General features: G+C 54.3%; 9 protein-coding genes across 9 annotated transcripts; 4 read left to right on the plus strand and 5 right to left on the minus strand.

Annotated features, from left to right (window-relative positions):
* Positions 1 to 68: 68 nt before the first annotated feature.
* M406DRAFT_72189 (uncharacterized protein) lies at positions 69 to 923 on the minus strand (the record flags this gene model as incomplete). Its single annotated transcript, XM_040925528.1, has 3 exons — positions 69 to 98; positions 185 to 204; positions 518 to 923. 3 exons carry the CDS (start codon positions 921 to 923, stop codon positions 69 to 71), a joined length of 456 nt encoding a protein of 151 aa, XP_040773146.1.
* A 1,953-nt stretch (positions 924 to 2,876) lies between these two features.
* M406DRAFT_332555 (uncharacterized protein) lies at positions 2,877 to 3,650 on the minus strand (the record flags this gene model as incomplete). Its single annotated transcript, XM_040920756.1, has 2 exons — positions 2,877 to 3,345; positions 3,394 to 3,650. 2 exons carry the CDS (start codon positions 3,648 to 3,650, stop codon positions 2,877 to 2,879), a joined length of 726 nt encoding a protein of 241 aa, XP_040773147.1.
* A 4,431-nt stretch (positions 3,651 to 8,081) lies between these two features.
* M406DRAFT_293806 (putative pyridine nucleotide-disulfide oxidoreductase) lies at positions 8,082 to 9,873 on the plus strand (the record flags this gene model as incomplete). The annotated part of the gene is made up of 4 exons (XM_040919099.1): positions 8,082 to 8,289; positions 8,436 to 9,161; positions 9,201 to 9,566; positions 9,625 to 9,873. The coding sequence occupies 4 exons, from the start codon at positions 8,082 to 8,084 to the stop codon at positions 9,690 to 9,692; spliced, it is 1,368 nt and encodes a 455-aa protein (XP_040773148.1). The 3' UTR covers positions 9,693 to 9,873.
* Positions 9,874 to 10,009: 136 nt separating this feature from the next.
* Positions 10,010 to 11,455, minus strand: M406DRAFT_45589 (uncharacterized protein; the record flags this gene model as incomplete). The annotated part of the gene is made up of 3 exons (XM_040924281.1): positions 10,010 to 10,863; positions 10,966 to 11,295; positions 11,341 to 11,455. 3 exons carry the CDS (start codon positions 11,453 to 11,455, stop codon positions 10,010 to 10,012), a joined length of 1,299 nt encoding a protein of 432 aa, XP_040773149.1.
* Positions 11,456 to 12,708: 1,253 nt separating this feature from the next.
* M406DRAFT_293808 (acetyl-CoA synthetase-like protein) lies at positions 12,709 to 14,541 on the minus strand (the record flags this gene model as incomplete). Its single annotated transcript, XM_040919100.1, has 2 exons — positions 12,709 to 13,058; positions 13,146 to 14,541. The coding sequence occupies 2 exons, from the start codon at positions 14,539 to 14,541 to the stop codon at positions 12,709 to 12,711; spliced, it is 1,746 nt and encodes a 581-aa protein (XP_040773150.1).
* Positions 14,542 to 16,041: 1,500 nt separating this feature from the next.
* M406DRAFT_332560 (uncharacterized protein) lies at positions 16,042 to 16,680 on the plus strand (the record flags this gene model as incomplete). The annotated part of the gene is made up of 5 exons (XM_040920757.1): positions 16,042 to 16,065; positions 16,107 to 16,124; positions 16,168 to 16,311; positions 16,410 to 16,420; positions 16,485 to 16,680. 5 exons carry the CDS (start codon positions 16,042 to 16,044, stop codon positions 16,678 to 16,680), a joined length of 393 nt encoding a protein of 130 aa, XP_040773151.1.
* A 1,916-nt stretch (positions 16,681 to 18,596) lies between these two features.
* On the plus strand, positions 18,597 to 19,225 carry M406DRAFT_72195 (uncharacterized protein; the record flags this gene model as incomplete). Its single annotated transcript, XM_040925529.1, has 2 exons — positions 18,597 to 18,893; positions 19,052 to 19,225. 2 exons carry the CDS (start codon positions 18,597 to 18,599, stop codon positions 19,223 to 19,225), a joined length of 471 nt encoding a protein of 156 aa, XP_040773152.1.
* A 367-nt stretch (positions 19,226 to 19,592) lies between these two features.
* Positions 19,593 to 20,268, plus strand: M406DRAFT_357358 (uncharacterized protein). The gene has a single exon (XM_040923658.1). It carries the CDS (start codon positions 19,779 to 19,781, stop codon positions 20,142 to 20,144), a length of 366 nt encoding a protein of 121 aa, XP_040773153.1. The 5' UTR covers positions 19,593 to 19,778; the 3' UTR covers positions 20,145 to 20,268.
* A 5-nt stretch (positions 20,269 to 20,273) lies between these two features.
* M406DRAFT_226691 (galactose oxidase) lies at positions 20,274 to 22,655 on the minus strand (the record flags this gene model as incomplete). Its single annotated transcript, XM_040915745.1, has 1 exon — positions 20,274 to 22,655. A coding segment is annotated over one exon (2,382 nt), but the record flags the coding sequence as incomplete, so codon positions are not given.
* Between the last annotated feature and the right edge of the window lie 1,050 nt (positions 22,656 to 23,705).

The following is a 23,705-nucleotide window of genomic DNA, read 5'->3' on the forward strand; positions in this document are numbered from 1 at the left end:
TCGATAACGAGAGGGCTAACATGGGTCAGGGATCAACCCCGAGGAACACCTGCTTATTGGTCACATCCTCATGACACAGCAACACTATGTGTCATCTCCTACCACACAGTAGTTACTGCCTGTAGTTTCACCATCCCACCTACCTACCTAGGCGAAGGCACAACCTTCACACCCTTGGCCTCACCTCGTTGTACCATAACACGTCTATTATATCATGGCAGTACCCCTATCTTTGTCCTAATTACTACGAGAGCTGTGAGAGATCGAGTGAAACCACGAGTTTCCCAGCTGGTCGTTGACAAGCTCCAGAAGTCGACAATGCCCAGCAGCCCATCGCTTAGATCGGCCTCGAGCCGACCCCTGATCGGGGGTCCTCTCCGATCTCCTCCTACTAGTAGACTATCACCGACCTCTTACACCCAGCCACTTCCACTGCGCAATGAGGTCTTCATCGCTACCAAGCCAAGCTCAGGAGACTCCGCTCAACCAAGTATGTTTTTCTGCTGCATGCACTAACCTGCCAGTTTCCTATTCATGCACGTATGCTGATGGCAGGTGGCAGACGAAGCCCACGTGCCCGTCGTTACCGTAAATTCGCTGGCACTGCCCCAGCCATTTGTCGACCCTCCCAGCATCTTGAGGTCTTGAAATGCACCACACTTCCTTGAGCAACCGTGTCTGGCCGACCATCTGGTTCTGCCAGGCTGACACGCCCAATCTGTTCTGGCCTTGAAACGTCTGCTAGGAACAACATTTTGTCTCCACGCTGTTCGATGCGGCTCCCGGAAGCACGACGTCGATGGGGAAAGGGGATGAGAGAAGAAAAAAAACCACCAGCTGTCGCAAGGCAGCGCAGAGGCTGTGTTCTTGATGGCGTCCCAAATGTCCACATCACCTGTGACGACGTTCAACGTAATGCACATCTTGCCACAGTCAACTTCCAAGGCAGATCGGATGGGTCGCCCACACACACGCGCGCGCGCGATCCTGTGATGAGGCCGAGAACTGCCATTCTGGCGGCAGGATGGGACGGTATATTGATGACGAACAAGACACTGGACTTCCATCCTCTATTTGTTAGCTAATTGGCTGGCGTTCAGGTAGTTCTCTAAAAGGAGGGAGAGTATTGCTTCGTTCTGAAATCATCCAAACCTGGCCTGGGATTAATACGAGTCAGTGCTCTGTTTGAGATTGCTGTGAATCGCCTAGAGCGACCGTAATACCCAGCGCGCCGCAGCCTGCAGCCCTATGACTGGTCTTGGCCGGAGAATTGCTATGCTTGCAATTACTGCTCTCCGATATTACAGCGCACACGATAGCAAGCCGACAATGGCCCTGGCAATGGCAAAGAGCATCATGAGGCGATCACCTCTCTACAGCATGTCCTCGAGCTGTTCCCTGCGACAATCACACCCACGGGTTGGACGCATGGATTTGTGGGTGGAGACCCCTAACGTGTCTGAAACCAGGGGGCCCGTCCTTCCCAGCTTCATGCTAGATCGTGAGCATCGTCAGCCTCAACGAACAAACTTGCGAAACCCCTCACGAACCTGGTAACATATGCCACAGCATTCAAGAAGATTGTTGCTTGTACCGCCCCGCAGACAATTCTCTCTGCCAATGCTGGGTTGGCATAGTGGAGGTCGAGCTGGGTGACCTGAAATGAATGGCCTCGTCTGGACGCCGGGTGTGCAAAGAGTACGGAGCGACCCGAGACATCACAGACGGAACGACCAGGGATTGTTGCGATGCTCCCCTGACACACCCCACACACCTCCCGCCGCTTTGGTAGTCCATGCAACATTGCCGACCCATTGAGGTCTCGGATCGCCAAAAGTGAGATCACTTTCCGTGGTTTTCAGGAGGGGGGAAAAAAAAAAGAAAGAAAGATGGAGAGTGAAGGGGGGGGGGGGGAAGAAGAAGAAGAAAAACAAGGAATTCAACAACAGGCTTGTCTGCCCAACCTACTCACGTCACCAAACTGAACTACAGTGGTGGTGCCTACGGGGCCAACGCGATGTACAGCTGACCTCGCCTACGTCTCGTGGTATCCCGCAAGAAGCATCAAAAACCGGGACCCATCGTTGATCTCTCACTGTCTCCAGCCCCCGTATAGTTTGGGCTTTGTCGCAGCTTCACCGCCGGAGCGAGTCGCCGGACTCCTTCTCAAGCCATCTTACAACGGCGCCGCTTTCAATTATACCAACACCCCCCACGAGTTCCGGTCCAGACGAGGTAGCCTCTTCACGCTCTGCTGGTACGGACAGGTCGCCGTCCAGTTTGAAAGCTGGCCTTTCATGTGTCTTGCCCGCTCTTCGATTCCCTTCTACCACCTATTCTATTCTTCTTAATTCTTAATTATGCTCTTTCTTAGGCTGCCAGCTGGTCTGACGGCGCTGTGTCTGGCGGCTTTGGCACGGGCGCAGGACGTCTGTTACTATCCAGGCGGCCAGCTGAGCAGCGACATACCATGCAATCCAGAGGCCGGGACGAGCATGTGCTGCAGCAGCAGTGCCGCCTGTCTCTCCTCAGGACTCTGCAGAGATACCTCTGCGAACAGCACATCGGCCGCTCAGTTCGTAAGAGCAACATGTACGGACCAGACGTGGTCAAGTGATGCATGTCCACCTTATTGTGTGCCCCGTAAGACCTCTCCTTTGTTTCTTCTCTTCTTCTCCCTTCATGTGTCCTAGGTCCTCAAAATGGTTGATAGCGCTGACCCAGATTGGCGATTTAGAACAAGGCCTCAGTAGCACGACGCTGAACCTACACTGGACTCAAAATAATGTACATATCCAGCAGTGTAACGACTCCAGCTCCGCGCCGGCTACACAGTACTGCTGTGGCTACGTGGATGCGGGTATGCAGTGTTGTGATCAGCCTGCAGCCAAGTTCGAACTGCTTGCAGCGGCGGTGCCACAGCCACAAGCATCCAGCCCTGAAGATTGCACCTCTTCCTCTTCTTTAGTTGGGGGCGGGTCACCACCCTCGACGCAACAATCGCCTCCGATTTCAACGACCGAATCATCTTCCTCCGTCACCACGTCATCATTGTCTCGCACTGTGCTGACGCCGCCGCTTGCCATCACTTCATCGTCGACGCCATCCTCAACACCGACCACTTCTATCGCCTCAGCGGAGACACCGCAGATCTCACAATCGGTACTCACCAGTACCAGCACCACCAGCAGCAGTGAGACCCTGGTAGTGTCGACCGGTCTGCCCACGGCGACCTCGACATCCTTGGCCTCGACCGCAGGCTCTACAAGCAGCAGCATTTCAGCCTCCAGTGCATTCGCTGGCGCCCTTCCCGTCCCAAGCACGAGCGAGACCGAGAACTCGGACCTGGGTGACGTGGGATCAAAAGATTCATGGCCATCGGGACTGCCTCACATGATGCCACCGGGTCTCAGCACGGGCAAGATTGTGGGGATCGGTTTGGGCGCATCTGTAGCCGGCGCCGGGCTGGTCGCAATATCGGTGTACCTGTGGGCCCGGCGGCGGATGTACAAGAAGCAGCAGCAGAAATGGCAGGAGCAGATGGGTGGACTCGATCGTGGTATGACCGTACAGACTGCGGATGGCGAGCCATCAATGGTCATGTTGAGGAGGCCCGAGTCGATGGCCAGCGCCACAAGCGCTTCAGGCATGATGCCATCAATGCTCAAACCAGTGGTCATGCGTGCAGGGGGAATTGAGGGCGTAGTGTCCGCAAGTAGCCAGTATAGTCAAGAACCGGAAAGGCTTGCTGAGATGGACAGCCGAGAGGCACCACCCAGTCGAGCTGGACGGACGGCGACTTGGCTGGGCAGGCACTCGGTATATGAGATGCCTTGACGTACTGTTTTGTGTACGCGACCTCTCCAAAAAGAACAACCATAAACAACAAAAGTGCACTGCAAAACACTTGACGGCTTATTACTTTTGATTGGTGTAATAGCATAGCATAGCATAGCATAGCATAGCATAGCATAGCATAGCATAGCGCGGCAAACTTGGCAACTTTAAGGTTTGCCACCGTCATATAGCAATGCAGAAAATAAATGACAGTCTACATACATGCAGCTAGGGATTCCCATCGCCCGCAGCCCTTGCGTGTAAGAGAATAGACCGACTGTCACATTCTGTCTCATGAGTCACTAATATTATCAACGTGTTACGTGAGAAAGAGGCAAGAAACTGAGCATGCAGTGTTTCATAACCCTTTCGCAGAACTGTGCAGTTCAGAAAGTCTGGGGCAAATTACAGAACACGGTGAAGAAACAAAGACTTTTGTACGAAATGACACTTTTTGCCAAGTATGAGGGTATGCTTCCGACGTAGAATTCATTGATATTGATATTCGCTTATATTTAAGCATACATTTCTGGTACTCTATCTTTTCTCCGACAATAATGCTTGAAAACCCCTTATTTAAACTTATCACCGTTCTATCTCTCTTTCTCTCTCTCTCTCTTTGTCTTTGTCTTTGTCTTTTCTTCCTTGCCAACAGTGAGTTGTAGAGCATGGACTTGGACTTTTTAGGGTATCATGATACTTTGGAAGGAAAAGAAGAAAAAAGGAAAACGAAAAAGGAAAACGAAGAAACGACAGATCTACTAGCAGATAATCTCTCCCCCCCCCCCCTTTTCTGGCAGCAACAAACATAGCAACAAGATGACCTTCACTCTCCCCAAGAAGATCTCCATGGTGGGACTATAGTCCACATATAAAGATCACTGCAACGGTAGCAAGCGCAATGGTACAAAGGCTCCATCTCTGCTGCAGAGCGGCATGTCCAGCCCCAGCCGTGATCACCGGACTGGACGAAGTGAGGCTGCTCGAAGTCGGCGTGGGAGGCGACGGTGCAGACGCCGTTGTGGGAACGCTCATCATCCCGTTGCCCGTGGGCCGCACAGAAGCCAAAGTACTATTACTGGACAGGCTGCTGTTGGCGGCCGCACCGGTCGGCTGCGGGGCATTTGTGGTCCTGAAGGAGGAGGCTACTGTTGCTGTGATCAACCCAGACGAGGTCAAAGGCGCTGCTTCGCTGGCCTGGGTCGCCGTCGAGACGAAACTGGACATGGAGACGAGGCTGGTCGCATTTGCCGCGGCCGCGAAACAGAACCCAGCTGTAGTGGCGGCGGCGGCGGCGGCGGACGCGGACGGGCAGACGGTCGATGTGATCTCGTATGTAGAGATCAGATCCGTGGGACAGTTGATGATGGCCGACGCGCACTTGGTCAGCGTCACGACTGTTGTCGAGCCCAAGGCAGTAGTGGGAGCAGAAGACGAGGGCGCCGGCGTCATTGCTGCCTCGCACGAAGACGTTGGGAGCACCGCTGCCGTCGCCCTGGAAGAGGCGAGAGGGACGCCCGTGGCCACCAGGCACTGTGTGCCAATGTCAGCGGAGAACAGCGTGGTCGAAGCCGTGGGCACCGCGCCAAACGCAATGCCGTCCACTTCGACATCGGCACCACCAAACACGCCCAGGTTCATATTGGCGGACTCGGAGGCCTGCAGCTGGCATTGCGGCGTGGTGGCCAGGTCCGCAATGAACTCCACGAGGTTTGCGTAGGCGCCAACGCCGGCGCTGACACCCAGAACGTCTGTTGTCGCGTTGAGGCCTGCAAACGCTTTCATGCGAAGGTCGGCTTGGAATTTTTGGGTGCCGTTCAGGCTGGCTGAGAAAGGCAAGGACTGGGTTTTGATGCCGTCGCTGTAGAAAAGGAGGGGGGGATGGTTTGGTCAGTCATGATGAGTATTTTTTTTTTTTGTGCCTGGCATGAGAACGGCGAGACTTCTTACAATGAGGTGTTACCCAACACGCCGTCAAGGAGACTGGCTTCGAAAAATGCATCTTCTGGGAATTGAACTGCGAACCCTCCCTGGACGTCAATCGCTCCGGCAAGGCTGAGCACGAGATCAATCTCGAAGGTCAACCCCACGTCGAAGCCTTCGATGACTGCACTCAGCAAGTCCGTCGGCGCGGTAAAGAATGGTATTGAAAAGGTAGAGGCCCCTTTGGCTGTGACGTCGAGCTCGATATAGGCTGACAGCCCCTTCATGTCAATGCGAAAGACATCGTCGATGCCTTCGACGTCAGGGATGGAAGCCGTAATGTTCCCGGATGCGCAGCATTTGGAGCAGACTACGGTCACTGGAGGTAATCCGACCTCACCAGCTGGTACAATGCCGAAGAGATTGGAATTACTACTCATAATTAGAAAAAGAAAACGGCCATGTTAAGCGTCATGACAGGAGGAAAAGAAAGCTTGTGCCACGTAATGATGTACATAATTAATGAACGCTACGCGAGGGCCACCACTCACCCATCAAATATGACTTTATTTTCCAATGACACGCTCAAATTCAGAGTCTCAGACTCTGCTCTTTTATTTAAACGCACAGAGTCACCCCGTGTATCGATCCTGAGTTCGCGGCTCGAGGCTGGCCTTGTTACTAACGCCACTTCGTCTGTACTGCTTAGGGCTCTGGCTGTCAAGGAGGCGAGGGCCAAGGCGGCGGCCGGCCGAATCATACTGGAAGCAAGAGAGGCAGAAAGAATAGGAGTAAGTGATGAGAGAACAAAATATTCGAAATGAAGATGATCAATTGCTTTATTACTGAAGGAGAGAGAAGCAGAAACAAAAAAGAAGGTATCGTGCTTCGCTACTCAGATTATCATATTGCAAGTCTACAAATGTTAAGATTCTATAAAGCATATTCTGGTATGCCATGTTCATTACTTTATATTGCCCTGCGCGTACTTTGTGTTCCACACTCTCCAGGCATCCTTCGAATCCTCTCACGGCAATGTCCAGACACGCCTCATGATTCTCAGGTGCTGTTGGATCGAAGGTTGGCGGTGGGATCCGCCACGCGTAGCCCGCACCTATAAATTGGACCTCCAGGGGCCGCTGTCATTCCGAATCCAGTAATTTGGTCGGTATTGAGAGGTTTCAAGATCTGTCCACCCCTGCAATGTTGGGTTTGAAAAAACGTCCCTCAAGGGGGGGCACAGCTGCCTACATAACATGTGCCTGAAGTTTAGTCTCCAGAGCTGATGCTGACACATCTCGCTTGTGTGTGAGAGAGACAGAGACATGTTGGGTCAATTGCACTCGGCAGTGCACGGCACAATTCTGTTCGGTGAGCAGTTTCGAGAGAGTGCAGCTGTGGCAGAGTTGTGCCGGAGCATGAAGTTGTAAGCCATACGGCTTCTAAGGAATGAATCCTTCAGCTGACAAAGGCTGTCACTGCGAAAGAATCAATTCGTTGTGTCCACGCTGAAGATGAGTTGGTGATGAAATTGTTTAAGTCTTTCTTTGAAGGTTTGGTCCAGCGAGCTTACTAAAGACGTACAAACAACGAGCCAAAGTATGTTAGCTAATTGTTAATTAATACGTAGTCTAAATACTGAATAGAGACAAGACGGAGCGGATGTTCATGCAAAGTTTAACACCCCCCCCCCCCCTAACTTTGGCAGGATCAGCCCCTTGGCTACGTCTGTACATACAGTAAGTAAATAACCAAAGGGCTGCTGCGCCTTGCAGGTGGGGGCCATTTCTGTACTGGAATGATTGCGGCTTGTATGTCAAACCATTAGAGTATGAAATCACGCCCATCCAGACCGAGGCTGAGGTACTCTTATGCACAACGGGTCAATACAGCCGTAATTTATATTATATAATATAGCACCAAGTTTAGGTAATGAATGCCTGAGCATACATGGCAGGAAATGCAGGGACCCGTTGGTGGCTATCAGATGCATCTAATCAGATCGATCCGATAATTCGTAAGCGTGGGCTGCAAAGCAGGCTCTTGATAGCCAAGATAGCTAGGACCTGCAAGGATGATCGTCGTGTTAGCCGTGGAGTCTTTCGACGAGTGCAAATGTTCTTCTTCGACAAATCTCCACACAAAGGGTCTTGGCCGTAACAATCCGTATATGCATAAAACGAAGAGTCACCTCTTCATGGTATGATTTTTTTTTGTATATATATAATATCATAGCACAACGATACCACAATTCGTTCTCTGCACGTCTAAATCTACTTGTATATACATATTTAAGACTACTCTTTTCTCGTGACACTACCATGGGTTCCCATTTTGATGCCTCATTCGAGTCGGCAACACCGTTCCGGGTTTTGATCCTGGGCGGCTCTTACGGAGGCCTTTCGACAGCGCTGAGTCTGGTCGATCTGGCAGAAGGGCGGGCGGCGAGGACAGGCGGTGGAGTCGTTCCCGGCCATGAGGGCAAGATCCCTCTTGAAGTGACGATTGTTGATGAACGAGATGGTTACTGTACGTCTTTCATCTTTTATCTTTTTCTTTTTTTCCATGAGTGCAGAACTGGGTTCAACTTCTTGTCCTTGTCTTGATCATTTTTCTGTCTGGTAAGATTATATATTCTTTATATTCCTCCAACTAACATTCTCCCCCAACCCTAGACCATCTCATCGGTTCGCCCTTGGCCCTAGCAGATGAAGCCTACGCCTCCAAAGCCTGGGTCAAGTACACCGACATCACCGCCCTCCAGAGCAGCCCCAAGATCAGCGTGCTGCGCGGCACCGTCCAAAGCGTCCACCCAGCCACCAAGACCGCCACCGTCCTCGACGCCGAGACCCAGCAGGCCCGCGCCCTCAGCTACGACTACCTCGCCGTGGCCACGGGCCTGCGGCGGGCCTGGCCCGTGGTGCCCCAGTCGCTGCTGCGGAAGCAGTACCTCGTCGAGGCCCGGTCACACATCGACGCGGTGGGCGGCAGCGGTGGCGCAGGCGACGAGGGCGTGGTGGTCGTGGGCGGCGGGGCGGTGGGCATCGAGATGGCGGCTGAGCTGAAGCTGGTGCGGCCTGAAGTCAAAGTCACGCTCGTGCACAGCCACGACCGGCTGCTGAGCTCGGAGCCGCTGCCGGACGAGTGCAAGGCGCGGGCGCTGGAGCTGGTGAGGGAGGCTGGCGTGGAGGTGCTCCTGGGCAAGAGGGTCGCGGAGACGAGGGAGAAGGAGAAGAAGAAGGAAGGAGGAGAAGGAGAAGGAGGAGGTAGCGGCGGCGGCGGTAGGACGGTGAAGGAGATTGTGTTTACGGACGGGGAGACGATGGATGCGAATGTGGTGATTATGGCCATCTCGAGGAGCATCCCGTCGACTGCGTTTCTGCCACAGGAAGTGCTGGTGGGTGGTGGTGGTGGTGGTGATGATGATGATAACGATAAAGGTGACGACAAAGGGTTGATCAAAGTCAGACCGAACCTCATGTTCGCAGCCACAGGCCTGCCGAATGCCGACTGCCACTTTGCCGTGGGCGACGCCATCCGCTGGTCGGGCATCAAGCGGTGCGGAGCCGCCATGCACATGGGCTTCTTCGCGGCGCACAACATCCACGAGTGTATCCTGTACAGGATGAACAAGGAGCGAGGGGGCGGGGCCGAGCCACCGCCCAAGTTCCAGGAGCTGGACGAGATCCCGCCCATGATCGGGCTGGCCGTGGGCAAGAAGGCCATGTCGTACAGTCCTGCCCAGGGCGTGGCGTCTGGCGAGGATGTCATGAAGGCATTCTTTGGGAATGACCTCGGATTTGATAGTGAGTTTTTTCTTCTTCTTCTTTTCTTAGAGATGGCTGACAAAGAACAATCATTTAGTTTGTTGGAATTACATGAAATTGGGTGAACCTACTGGAACGCCCAGAGGGGGTGTTCTAGATGGTTGAAGAAGAGGAAGAAGATTCCAGCAGCGGAATAGGAAGAAAGGGCCTGGGAAAAAAAAGGAAATGGACTCGATGAGTATCTACAATATATTTTCTGCATAAAAGGGCGTCAAACTTGGTATAGATTTGTTGAGAGTAGAACATAGGTTTTGAACTCTAAAATTGATTGATTATGGACCCAATGTATCAGTTGTCTTTTTCTTTTTCTCTTTCCTTTTTGCCCCTCCGGCAAAGATATCTTTCTATATACATACATACATACATACACACATATACATACGCGGCAGAAACAATGCCATTGTATCTTTCTCTTCTCTCTACTACAGCTTCGGCACCAAGCCAACCTGTGTGCCAGCCACAACCCTCTTGCGCCCCCTCTCGTCCTCTGCCAGCGGACAGATCTGAAAGAACCTCTCCCTGGAGCACCTCATCAGGGTGCTCCTCTTGCTGGGCAGGTCCACAAACTTGTCGACGCCGAAGCCGTGCACGAGGTCGTAGGCCAGCACGGTGGTGTTGGTGAACTTGGGCTCGCCGACGACCTGCATGGTGCGCGGGTCGTCCAGGAACAGGTAGTGGATCAGGCTGCTCCACCAGGCGCCGACGCGGTGGGCGCCGCGGTACCGGACATCGCCCACCAGCGAGTGGCGGCCGCGGTCAAAGTCCTCGCCCCGGTAGTAGGCGCCCAGCTTGTCCTCGCGTGCCCAGTAGATCTCAAAGTAGGCAAAGAAGACGCCGTCAAAGGCCGCCAGCACCGCAAACTGGTGCGGGTCGTCGTGGATCCGCCGCAGGTACTCGCGGTGCCCCTCCAGCGTGCCCGCCTGGTCCCAGCCTTGGCTCACGCGCGGGTCGTTGAGCCATGTGTGGAACAGCCCCACGTGCGCCTCGTCCGTGTGGTCCAGCGCCACCATGCTGAAGTTCTCCTTGAGGTGCGGGATCCAGCGGCTGTACAGGGTGCTCCCGGGCCGAGGCTTGGGCGCGCGCCGTGGGTGCCAGACCAGCGACACGCCTGGGTTGTTGGTTAGCATGTAGTCGAGCGCGGGCACGCCCTGGGAAGCATAGGTCGTGCCGGGTCCGTCCGTCGGCACCCAGACGGAGCGTGCGCCAAAGGGTGAGCCGGCGCCCTGCCAGAAGGAGGCGCGCAGGAGGACGAGCTCTTCTTCTTCTTCTTCTTCTTCTTGTTGTTGTTGTTGTTGCTGTTGTTGCGGAGGGTTTGCTGCTGTTGTTGATGTTATTGCTGCCGTGTCGTGGCCGTTGGTATTGTCGAGAGAAGAAGAACTGGAGAAGGATGGGTGGAGGACGGCGAGCATGCAGGCCCGCAGCTGGCTTGACAGCGTCTCCTTACCCGTGCCGGAGAGGGAGAGGCGGATGAACTCGTCCTCGTGCCGGATGGTGAAGAGCGCGTAGACGACGAGCCATGCCTGCGCAAGCGAAGGGGCTTGGTCAGCGGTCCACTCGACCCTGACGGCTGGTGATCGACGGGCGCGCGCCCATGCTGTGTTGTTGGACTCGGCAGGGCGCTCACTGGACTTGAGGCCTGTCGGCTCGCTGAAGTAGAGGCTGTCGTTGTGCAGGGGCTCAGGGGGTGTCTTGGTTGTCGTCGACGGTGCTGTCGTCAGCTGGTACAGCGCGGTGGAAGCTGATGCCGTCGGACTGCTCGATGACGACGAGGGAGCAGCGACTGCATAGTATGGAGTCTGGTACGGGTGTGGTAGCCGCAGGATTGGCTCCGACGAGGGCCAGTCTGCAAGCGCGACGACGTGCGACATGTCTTGTTGGCTTGTCTTGAATGTCTCTCACGTATGGCCGTGTCGAGAAGGAGACTGACGGTCCTGTAGGCGTACAATGAGTTTTATTTGACGACTTGTCGGCATTTCTTTCTTTTTTCTCTTCTTTTTCTTTCCCTTCCATTGCTTCCTCACTAATTTGGATCAACTTACCTGGTTGGCCCCCGTTTAGTGAATAATGTTTCCCTCTTCCTTCCTTGCTCCCCCCCTCCATCATGATCCATCCATCCATCCATCCATCCATCCCACTACCCATGCATGCATGCCCTTGCCTTCCCCCACCCCCCTCTCGTCTACTACTACGTACCATAGCACATAGTATGCTACTATAGTATACACGAGCGGGTAGAAGAGGGTCTTTCTCATGGTGGTCTCATTCTTTTCGTCCCCGTCCGATCAGGCCGAGAAGCCGAGAGCATCATTAAGAAAAGAAAAGAAAAAACACGGAGGAAGGAAAGAAAAAGGGACTATCCCTCCCTCCTTTCTCCAAGCCTTTCTCCAAGGACCAAGACCGACCTGCTCCATCCTGTCAAGCCTCTTGTAGCGGGTCTTCCTTCTGTCTGTATAAAGTGTGGGGAGGGAAAAGAAAGAAGAAGAAAAAAAACTGTCGTCATTACGACGTGGATCCAGCTCGGTCATGCAAGGAGGGAGAGAAGGAGGGGGGGGGGGTGCAGAAACAGGGAAGTGACTGCGCGAGGGACGGATCTGATAACTTTAGTCGGACCCTCTTTCCCCTCCACCCTGCGGATCTGATAAAAATTTCACCAGTCTTGGCTGCCGATCTCGCAATCCGTGTCGGATCAGATAGAATTTTCTCGACTTGCTTTCGGGGGGCTTGCGCTTGGGGGGGTTTTTTTTTTTTTTTTTTTTTGCCCACCTCCTCATTTATTTCTTTGCGTCCTGACCCCCGTTGATCCATCCATTCATCCATGCAGCCACTGCTTGCCCGCCTGCCTGCCCGCCTGCCTGCCCGTCTGCCTGTCTTTCTGTATTCATTGTCTTGACTCCTCCTGCCCATGCAACTCTGTCCATGAGATGGACGTGATGCTACTCTGAATGGATTTCTCGTGATTTATATTTCTGCAGTCCTTCTCTGGACGCCCATGATCTATAGAAGGACTCGAGGATATATGTATGTATATGTATGTACATTAGTTTAATAATATATATCCATACAGTCTAGTTCTTGTAATGCAAAAAAGAGAAACCAGCTGTCTTCAGAATCCTCTTCACATCTACAACTTGGACGCCGTTCCTGCCTGCTTCTTCAAGAGCTCCTCCCCAACCTTGGCCAGCTCAAACTTGCGCACCTTGCCGCTGCCTGTCAGTGGTACCGTGGCCGGGACGCCGCCCTCACCCATCCAGAATACATGAGCGGGGGCCTTGTGCCTGCCCAGTCTCTTAGTGACCCAGTCCCGGACCTCCGTCTTGGAGAGGTGCGACCCAGCCTCCTTTTTGCCGTCCAGGAATGCGGCGACTACCTCGCCGTAATGCTCGTCCTTGAGACCCACTACGACGGCGAGGCTGATGGAAGGATGGCCCACGAGGCGTTCTTCGATTTCGAGGGGGTAGATGTTCTCTCCGCCTGTTTAGAGAGAAGGAAGTTTTTAGTAAATAAGATCTCACACACATAAACGCAAGTGCAGAGGGGGTAAGCGGGTTCGCGACTCACCTCGGATGATAATGTCCTTAAACCGCCCTGTGATGCTGCAGTATCCCTGCTCATTAAAGACGGCCTCGTCGCCCGTGTGCAGCCACAGGATCCCATTCTCGTCCCGTGTCATCACCTCCGCCGTCTTCTCGCTGTTGTTCCAGTACCCGGCCTGCAGCTGATAGCCTCCCATCCACAGCTCGCCCCTCTCGCCGATGGGAAGTACGTTTCCGTCGCGGTCTACAATCTTGGCATGTGCGTGCGGCATCAGTGTGCCCACCGTGCTCAGCCTCGTGTGGATCGGGTCGTCGGTGAAGGCGTTGAAGCACGTCGGACTCGCCTCCGTTAGCCCGTAGCTCGACGTGAACTCGGTCATGCCTAGCTTCGCCACCAGCTGCTCCATCAGGTACCGCGGCACCGGCGCGCCCGCGATGATGCCTGTCCGCAGCTTGAGCTTGGACGCCTCAAGGGAAGCCGCCTCTGGTAGCGACAGGAGAGTATCGAACATGGCTGGCACGCCATGCAGCGCCGTGCACTGCTCCTCCTGGACAGCGCGGATTGTCGCGGGGCCGTCAAACACCTCGGCCGGGTAGACAATCTTGGCGCCGTGGGTGATGGCCGCCAGCAGGCCCAGCACAAGGCCAAAGCAGTGGAAGAGCGGAGGAGGGCAGCACAGCACATCTGCAGTCGTCAGGCGCATCCGGTCGCCGATGAAGCGGGAGTTGTTGACGATATTGTGATGTGTGAGCATTGCAGCCTTGGGGTGGCCGGTCGTGCCGCTTGTGAACTGCAGGTTGCACACATCATACGGGGACACTTTTGTCTCGTGCTTGTACATCTTTTGTGGATTCTCTCTGGTCCCCTTGAGCAGCATTTCCTCGTATGTCCTGTAGCCCTCGCTGTCGCCGCGTAGGATTACTACTTTGGGCGCATCGTCCTTGGCGGCCAGCTGCGCCAGTAAGGGCTCGTTGTTCAACCGGCCGATCTTCTTGGTCGTGAAGAGAAATTTGCACGCCGTAAACTCGATTCCGTACATGGCCTCGGACGGTGTGTATGTGTTGTTGAGGATCACAAGGATGGCACCGATTCTCACCACGGCAAAGAAGATGGCCGCGTATTGCTCGCAGTTTCCAGCCATGATGGCCACCCTGTCGCCATGCTGGATGCCCTCAGCGAGGAGAGCGCGGGCGATGAGGCTGGACTGTCGCCGGAGGTCATCGTAGGACCAACGGGCACCCGTCCAGGGAATGCTGATACACTCTGCCTCTCCGTTGGCCTGGCATTGCACCTCGAGTAGCTCGCCAAGGGTGAGGTCGACGAGAGGAGGGTCGACGGGCCCGTGAAGTATCGAGAGCCGTGTGGTGCCCCTGGTGGGCTGGTTTTGCTCAACGATTGAGCTGGGGGCCGGTGCGTCCATCGGGGGAGAAGGAAGAGGCGCGAAAGCTTCTTGGAGCTTTCGGTAGAGCTGAGCCAGCTGAGCGAGCTGGTGCTGATGGCGAGCCGTCCTCACTATCGAGTCTGTCTTAAGTTTGTTTGGCGCAGGATTGCCTTGGTCTTCGGTTTGTTGTCGTCTATAGACGTTCGACAGAATAATGCTGATGATTGATGATGATCAATCGTTCTCGAAGAGGGAACGAGAAGAGCCACCATCATGGCCACTCTCTTCAACCTCGTGAAAGCAACGACCCCCCCCCCCCCCACTCTCCTGTCGGGGTCTGCTCGAATAGCCTCAAAAGAGAACATCCCAGCAAGAAAGAGAAAAAAAAAAATGACAGAGGACTTCCAGGATCCACTTCTAATTAGCACTACTGCGAAAGCCACGACAGCAGCCGCAGCGGCGACAACAGCAGTAACAGCAAAACCGAGCCTTCGACCGAGGTCAGGGCCTCAGCAGATGACCCTGCCTGCGCCACTTTCGTGGGATGGGGCCACACTGTTCCCACCCCGGATCCAAGGTTTTCATGTTGATGGTGGTGGTCCTGGACAGGGCCGTTGATTCAGGTGTGGTAGTTTTGGGAGGACCTTGGACGGACGGAACAGCAACGGACGCGAGCTGCCTTTTCCCTTTCAGCTGCCACTACCGTTTTAACTCGCATACTGGCTGCCCGATGTCGTTAGGCAGGAGGGTGGATGAGGTGGGCATTTGTGCAGGCTACTGCGTTCCCATAGGGTAAGAGCAATGCAGGCCCTGGACGCGCCAAGCCATGATGTGCTCGATCAAAAACGCATAATCTTATCAGATCATCAGATTGTTTGCCATCACCCCCACCTTTGTCAGGCACCATCCCTGTCCTCTGGACCCCATCCCTCCGAACTTCCGTCTCGAGTGACATCGTCAACGTCCCCGACCTCGGATTTTTGTGTGTCAGCACTGCTGCATTGGGATGCTGGTGGTTGTGCTTGCATGGTGGGACCCACACTCAATCATGAGCACAAGGGGTGCGAGAAATTTCGACCACGAGTCCAAAAGCTTGATGCAGGCTGAAGAGGAAGGAAATTGCGGACCGAGTCAGGCCGAGGCTGCAATGGTAAACTTGAGAATGCAATATCGAGTTAAGCGATAAGTACGCGTATAGCGGAATGGGATACATGATCAGTGAATAAGAGGGTCTTGCGTCGAGTGGGCCTTAATCTCAGAAACGTCTAGACTGGCTTGTACAATATTTGAAGGGAAGGCGAGTTGTTGATTGTGCTCATAGTACGTGATCCTTGACCTGCCTGAACTGCCACACTCTCACATCCCTCCCGATGACGACCAAGGGCATGACAAGGAAGAGGACAACGAGACCGGTTAGGATCATGCGGCGTTGTGCAATGGCATAGGCCTGCATAGTGGCCTCCCTCACAGGGTCACTGACAAGAAAGCTCAGCTGCAGTTCGAGAATGGTCAGTCTTGCTAATCAACCATCTCATCACGATGCCTCAGAAGGATAGCCCGATGGTGTAGATGTTTGCCAAGTAACCGGCCTGAGACTAACGCAGTTAGTGAACAGCTTGGAGGTAGGAGGTGTAGCAGCCATCCCAACAGAACTAGTCGAAACAGAGTGTCGCTGAGAGGACTAAAGAGCCCATGAAGTTGAGCGAGAGCAAGATCTGGAATGGGACAAATGGCCTTGGGGCGTGGTACCCCTCGAAGAAGACGGGCGCGGCAGTCAGGACACAGCCAGAAAGAAGCATGCAGAGGATGGTTGGTGATGACCACCTGCTCTCACCCGAGCCCGCGACACAGATGGGAGAAGAACGAGCGTCAGGCCTGCCCCAGCGAGAATAATACCCACGGCTTAGAGAGAAAAAAGGTAAGCTGCCTTGCTCTCCTCTCTTTCTCTCGAGAAATCGTACAAGAGGAACATACCGTCGAAGTCAACCAGCACGCCAGAATGAGCGCAGATCTGGTCTGCACAAGGTTGACGGCATCTGCCTGCTGAACCCCATCTTGTATCTCAAGGTCGAGCAAGCTTTTGGACGAGCCTGCATCTACGTCCGTGGGCAACTCATCGGTGTTAGGCTCACCTGCGCCGTAGTGATTGCGGCTGTTGTTGAGGAGCGGTCTCTCTGATCAGGTCCGCCATGGTCCTCCTTCTCCCGCCAGGGACATGGGACCAGATTGTCACGAGAATAGCTTGTTGGTGAAGAAAGAGAAGCAGGGTGTTGAAGTCATCTGTGATGAGTCGACGCAGCGGGAACTGTGAACCAAGAGCAGAGACAACGGTCATATCGAGACTCGATTTTAAGAAGCGTCTCACTCAAACAACATGGCTTCGGCGGGGTTTAGCTCTGTATCTACACGCTATTAGCGCTACCGTCAGCATTACAGTGCACCCAGCAGAACTAGAAGGCGGTTGCAGGAACCGAGTGATCCCTATAATTAGTTTGCTTGGTACCAAATTCAACTTCACATGGCCTTTGTCTTGTTAACCCCTCTCCTGACGGTCTTCACAAGAAAACTTAGGTAGTTATTTTGCTTGTCTCCTATTGTTCAATATTGGCGAGTCTTTGAGAATTTAAGACCTGGTTATCACGTCACTGAAACTTGTACTTGTTGCCATAGTATCTATATCTTTCAGCTGCAGAGTGTGCCTTCTATGCTACAGTATACAATGTTAGAGGGGGGGAAGGGGTTTTTTTGCTCTTTCTCTCAGCCCTCAATAATCTTCTCTAAACCTTGACCTACTACGTAGTGGGCTCAGAAGAATGACTGTCATGCTTTAGCGTTGAAGAAACAATGTCTGTATATCAAAATTCTCAGCTTGCTGTCTTTGATCTAGTCACTTAAGTAAATGATACTAACTTGACTGCTCGTGTGGATGTATCAGGTTCGAGTCTTGTTCGAGTAAGTGTGGATTCCCCTTTTTGGAAAAGGAGAGCAAAGAGAGAGAGACAGAGAGAGAGAGAGATGCTAAACGCAATGATGACCTTTGGGATTGCGCTTGATCAAGTAAGACGTTTGGGATCAGAAACAGAAATTCAGACATCCAAAGACGAGTTTGTCAGAAGTGGCAAAATGCTGCTTAGCCTACCAAGGATCTTGCTTCTGTATATACAGCTGTAGTGTGTAGAGAGGATAAATTCTTACCTCACAAAGGCATAAAGAACATCTTTAATTACCATCATTTTCTGTAACAGGTAATTATGCCAACAAGACAGAATGGTGGCAGAGGTTTGGAGACGATCGAACGGAATGACGCGTACTGGGAAAGCAAAAGGGGACAGGCAACAAGATAGAACGCTTAGTACAGCACAAATGAGGACTTTCATATTGATGGTTTGCTCTTCCTGATCTGATGAGAGCGATGACCAGGAGCTTACATGGGCTTGGGTAAGATCAGTCAGGGAAACGACATCGAGTGTTGCCATCTGAACGGGGGGAGAGGTTTTGGAGGCGTTGAAATGTACGCTGAGGCAACTCGATCATTACACTTGTTTCTCTCCTTTACAGCCTCTTTCATCCCCAGGGAATAGGGGTTTGGACAAAGCTATTGGGTTTCAACTGCATCGTATGTGCCTGCTCGTTTGGGATCTTCTATGCCCGCCACCTGGACATGCTGCGTCCTAAGAAAACACCTGCATAATAAGTAAACAAACAGATTCACGTGATTGTGTGTGATGCCATTCTTGTTGCATCGCGGATCTGGGCCTAGAAATGCTGATGCTTCCACAGATTTCTGGTTGAAACTCAGACAGTACACACTCCAACAACGCATTACCTGCGGCCATAAGTACTCACAAGGGAAACGCTCCTTTCCTATCAACACACGCCCTACTTTCATACTTTCGCATACTTTGGCCTGGAAATCACAACACTGAAAGCTACACACACGTCTTGCTTCCAGAATCTGTCAGTCCCAGAAGCAAAAGAAGAGAGAGAGAGAGAGAGAAAAACCACCAAAGAAAACCACCCTGATCCCAAGATCAAGCACCCTCAACCTCGAGCAATCCCCCTCCAAAGAAAAAAAAAGCAAGAGCAAAAGAACCATGTCTCCTTCCTCCCCAACGAAGCAACAACGTCGCCAATTGCCCCTCCGCCTGTATCACACAACCCGTGCCAACGCGTCCCGCCAGCTTTCGCCCGACACCCAGCTATACCTTGGCCGAAGCATCCCTTCCTTGCGCCATGTCCTTAAGCTCACAGGCACATCGTCAGGTCGTCCGTGCCGCCCGCGCCGCCGGCACAAACTCAGGCCGCAGCGCCTCTTTCTCCGTAGGCATCTCGCAAAAACAGAGACCTCGCCATGTTCCTCACCATCGAACGATAACTTGAAGATCTTGAAGGTGAGATACACACACACACACACACACACAGAGAGAGAGAGAGAGAGAGAGAGAGAGAGAGAGAGAGAGAGAGAGAGAGGAGAGATAAACCAATTGTCTCGGCAAAATTACTTTCCATTCTGATCATCTGAAGTGAAGACTAACCACAAGGCTGGCAGGCACCGGAGCAGAAGCACAAGCAGGAGCACCAGCGCGCTCCAGAGTCCGGACAAGGATGGGAGCGACACCAGGCAGACGCGCAGCCCCGAGAGAAAGACGAGGAGGAAAACCGTCCTTGTTACTGGCTGTTACTACAGAAGCTAAACCAGGAGCTGGGAATTGAGGATGAGTGACGAGAGAGGGGCCGCACACCGCTGGAAGTGATGGCCAGCCGATGGAAAGCAGCAAGTGAGGACGAATCCTGATTCTTAGTGTCGACAACGCCACGGCCAGCAGTGATCACTCAAGGAGAGGTCCCTTCGGTTTCGGGTGGCAAGAGGCAGTTAAGAAGTGAGCAATATGGCACCTGAATGGAATTCGAGTGGAGTGAAGATGCAGAGTGGCTGTTTGTTTTGGAAGACGCGTGCAGCATTCGTGGTAATGAATCAAACGAAACAATGAATAGAAGTCAACGAATAACTTTTCTCATATCGTTCTAGCCAGTATCAGTTATAGCACTTGGTGGTCAGGGAGAATCAGTGTCCCAAGGTTGGCCTGCTTCAGTAACAGCACAACAATATCCTGTAGAAGAAACCGAGGCATGTTAAGCATTGATCCTATTTACATGTAATTGTAGCATCTCGTTTCTTTGGAGCACCCACGATAAAAGATTCGAGTCTTCGTCTGCCACTAAAGGCGCCTCGTGTAAAGTAGCCAACGCCAGATGTGCAATGCTCTGGTATACACATGAATGATCCTGCCATAGCTGAGGTACAACATCTAATCATCCTCCAATCAGTCGTACAGAAAAATTGCCCAAAGACCCCGACTGACCCTGTCGATGGCGGGGCAGATCGCTTTACACAAGTCGGCTGGTGTGCCCTTTCTCGCGCGTGCGCCGGGCCGTCTAAAATGGATATCCTTCTAGCGAACGACCTGACCCGGATTGCTTATTACACACGTTTCGTCCTTCTTCAACGTCCATCTCAGCAGGTGGGAAAGGGGTTTCCCTGTCCCGGGCCGCGTCTGCACCGTCCGTTTTCTCTTCTTCTCCCCGGTCTCCTCCTGTTCGGTTTCATCTGCGACGGATCCGAAGAAGGCGACCTTCGGTAACAGGGCCCTTCCCCCCGCTGGCCCGGATGGGAGAAATGCGTCATCACCTTCCCAAAATATTGCTCAGCTTGCACCACCCGCAATGCCCAGCCCCACTCTGGAGTTTGGAGGAGCACCTGTCGCGGTGCCGGTGCGCTCTCGCAGCTTGCGCCCCTCCATCAGGCCTCTGAGTCCCCGCTTCTGCAGCCCGATGACGCTGCTGAACTCGCCACTCCAGACTTCGCGCCGGACGCCTCTCTCTGAGTCACCCAGTTCGCTGGTACTCCACTCGCTACCGCTGACGCTCGTTGTTGCCGACATCTCATCGCTCGGTGGCCTGCTTGTCTGACCAGGCACGGCCGTGTTGATGCGCAGCATAGCCGTATTCCTGTTGTTGCCACCGTTGGCATACAGCTCGTCGGTCGTCGAGGTGCCATTCTGCGGCCTGAGCGATGGCTCGCCGGTCGTGCCGTCGAGACCGCCCAGCATGAAGTAGTTGGGGTTCAGCGTGCCGTCTATGCCGCGACCGCCTCCTGCCGCCATAGCGGTGGCATTGAAGATGGCGGCTGCGTTGCGGTTCTCGAAAAGCGTATGAAGTCTCTCAACGATGGCTTCTAGCAGGCCATCGATCCGGTATGGCCGGGCGATCTGCAGCAACGAGCAGAGAATTTGAGGTGTGCATAGCGGTGAGCTCGGAGCAGGGAGGCTGCTGGTGTAGAGGTAGTGAAGGAGTGCCTGGACCGTGAGGTATGTGTGTGGGAGGTAAAGACATCGGGGCCGCGAGTTCGGCGCGAGGCTACGCGGCGTGGGTGCGGCATTGGGATTCGTCTGTTCCTGGCTTGAGGGCCCAGACGTGGCAGTCCCTGGGGTTGTGAAGCTTCCGCCGCCGCCCGAGCCAGCCAGTGTGGTCGCCGTTGACATGTCGCTATCCCTGGTCCCAGTCCTCGTGGCGGGCGTGATGGTCAGCATGGAGCTCCTCACGCCGCCCGGCCCAGCCCCACCCAGCGACCTCAACGTCATGGCATCGCTGCCGTCCTGCATAGCTGTACCCTCACGCAGCAGCTGGACAAAGTACGGCCCCCACCTTCGTCCTATGATCCTCGAGTTGATGGGTATCCTCTCGCCACCGATGCAGAGGATATCCATATCTGCCAGCTCGCGCATGTTCAGCGCTTTCTCGCCGAGCTCCTCGCTTGCTCGAGAATGGAAGCGCCCGCCAGCTGTTGCGCCGGCCTTGCGAGCCAGGCTGAGACCGGGACCATTGTAGGGGCTGCTTGCGGAGATGAACCCGGACATGGGGCTGACCTTGCGCGGGTTGTCGTAGAACCCGAACGCCTCCAGCTCGACCATACAGACATTAGTGAAGTTGATGCGGCGGTGGTTGTAGTCGTCCACCAAGCTGCGTCTCCGGTGGCCCAGGATGACAAAGGTATTGCGTCGACTCCACAGGACGCCGCGGTTCCAGCTGCCGTCTCTAAAGACGCTGCCGCCGGCGTCGATCCTCATCCACTGCAGGGTGCGCAGATCCAGCGCCCAGAGGGCGTATTCTTGTTTCGATGAAGTCAGGTAGGTACCGCTGACGACAAAATACGTGTCGATGACGCCGCCGTTGGGGAACCTGAGACCGGGAGGCGAGTAGGTGTTGGACATGGGCTTCTCGTTCAACACCCCGTCGCTCGACCGGATCTGCAGCTCCAGCTTCACGTCAAGAAAGTTGTAGTTGGAATAGATCAGCATGGAGGACCCAGGCTCCCTGGCCTCCTGGCTGATGCCTCCCTCTAGGCGCTGTGCTGTTCCATTCGCGTTTGCCTTGCCGATCTTGGCAGTCACAAGCGGAGGCAGCGGTGCGACTACACTCCTATATGCACCGCAGGACTTGCCCAGGGGTTGTGTCGATGTCCATTTCAGCGACCGAAGGTTGAAGACGCTGATCTGTTCAATGTAGTGGTTGGCGCCGTCCTGACCTCCTACTACGATCATCTCTGCGCCACCTGTGCCATCGATGTTGATGCCTATACGGCCCTCGTTGGCGCCGGTAGCCGGATTGTGTTGCAAGGCCGACAATGGGGCCTTGTGCGACGAGAAGGTAGCCGAGGACGGCAGGATGCAGGCACAGTGCGCATAACGACCCTGCGGCGCATCCGAGGTCGGGATATAAGTCCATTTCCTCGTCGGCGCATCGAAGATGTAGATGTCAGACATCACGGTGACGTCGCCCTGACCATCCACCGCACCAGCGGAATTCTGCGCAGGAGACATGCCGCCGTAGCAGACCATCTTGGTGTCGCCCAGCGCGCACATGGAGTGGAAGTATCTTGGCGGTGGGATATCGCCCGTGGCCTGCAGTTTCGTCCAATGTCGCCTGATCAGGTCCAGTTCGTAAAGGTCCGAGGTCAGCGGGGTAGGTCGGCTGCGCGATAATATCCTGCCACCAAAGACGTAAAGCTTGTCGCCCACGATGGTTGTGGTCGCGCCGACCAATGGGTGGGGCTCCCTGCCTGTGGTCCTGTGCACGTTACACAGCAGGCCTGATGCCGGCGACGGCCCGGGGCCTGCAGCGCCCCCCATGGCTGGCGTCCTCGACTGGGCGCCCGATGGCGATGGGCCTGCGGAGGTGGGGCCGGCGCTCTTGGGTGTTAGGTTATCGTTCTGCGCATCGTCGCCTCCGTCGGGCCGCGTGACAGACAGGCTGATCTGGCTGCTGTTGGCCGTCCCCAGCCCATAGTTTTGTGACTGTTTCGGGTCCATGATGCTGGCGCTGGCCTCTGTCTCAGATTCGCTGGGCACGTCGCTGTACGAGTTTGGATCAAGGATGGTGGAGATGCTGGCCTGCTGCTGATGGTGGTGGTGGTGGTGTTGCTGCTGCTGCTGCTGCTGCTGCTGTTGAGAGATACCAGATGGATCTGGAGGATTTGCGGCGACAGGGATGCCGGGGCTGGGTGGCGGAGGCTCTGGGAGCGGCTTCGAGAGGCTGGTCTGAAAGCTTAGGCTGCGGGCATGCTGGTGCGTTGGGGCCGAGGGGGATCTATTCGGGACCACAGCGGCGGGGGAGGTGGTCGGGTCCGGGGTCGGCGTAGAAACCTCTCTGTTGTGTTTCAGGGCGAGCTGCGATGGCTGGCGTTTTAGCTTGGCGAAGCCTCGGGAGAAGCTGGTTAGGATGTCGGAGGGGGACTTGGGGATTGGCTGCGCTTGGTTTCGGTCTCGCTCCCGAAAGTCGTCAAACTCGTTCTCAGAGTCGGAGAAGCGGGAGAGGTCGCCTCCTTGACTCCTTTGTTGTTGATGGCCTGCATTGTTCATCGTCGTCAGCACGACTGCCGGCCCCAAATGCGCGACAAGACGACGATATCGCTACGCCTTTAGCCTGCCCACGTCGTTGGCGGTACCGAAAGACTTTCGACAGGAGGGAGGGGTGGTGGAAGGGATGTGGCGGGAGAACTGGTCGTCAGTGATGACAACCAGAAACAAAAATGTGAATTGAAACAATAACCACTAAAAACAAGAACCAAAAGAAAAACCACTATAAAATAACCACAACCCAAAAATTCAGGGTATCAAAGTGAAGAAGGGCAATATTATTAAAGT

Source organism: Cryphonectria parasitica (genome assembly GCF_011745365.1).
Source record: "Cryphonectria parasitica EP155 unplaced genomic scaffold M406scaffold_7, whole genome shotgun sequence".
In the NCBI taxonomy this organism is placed as follows: domain Eukaryota; kingdom Fungi; phylum Ascomycota; class Sordariomycetes; order Diaporthales; family Cryphonectriaceae; genus Cryphonectria; species Cryphonectria parasitica.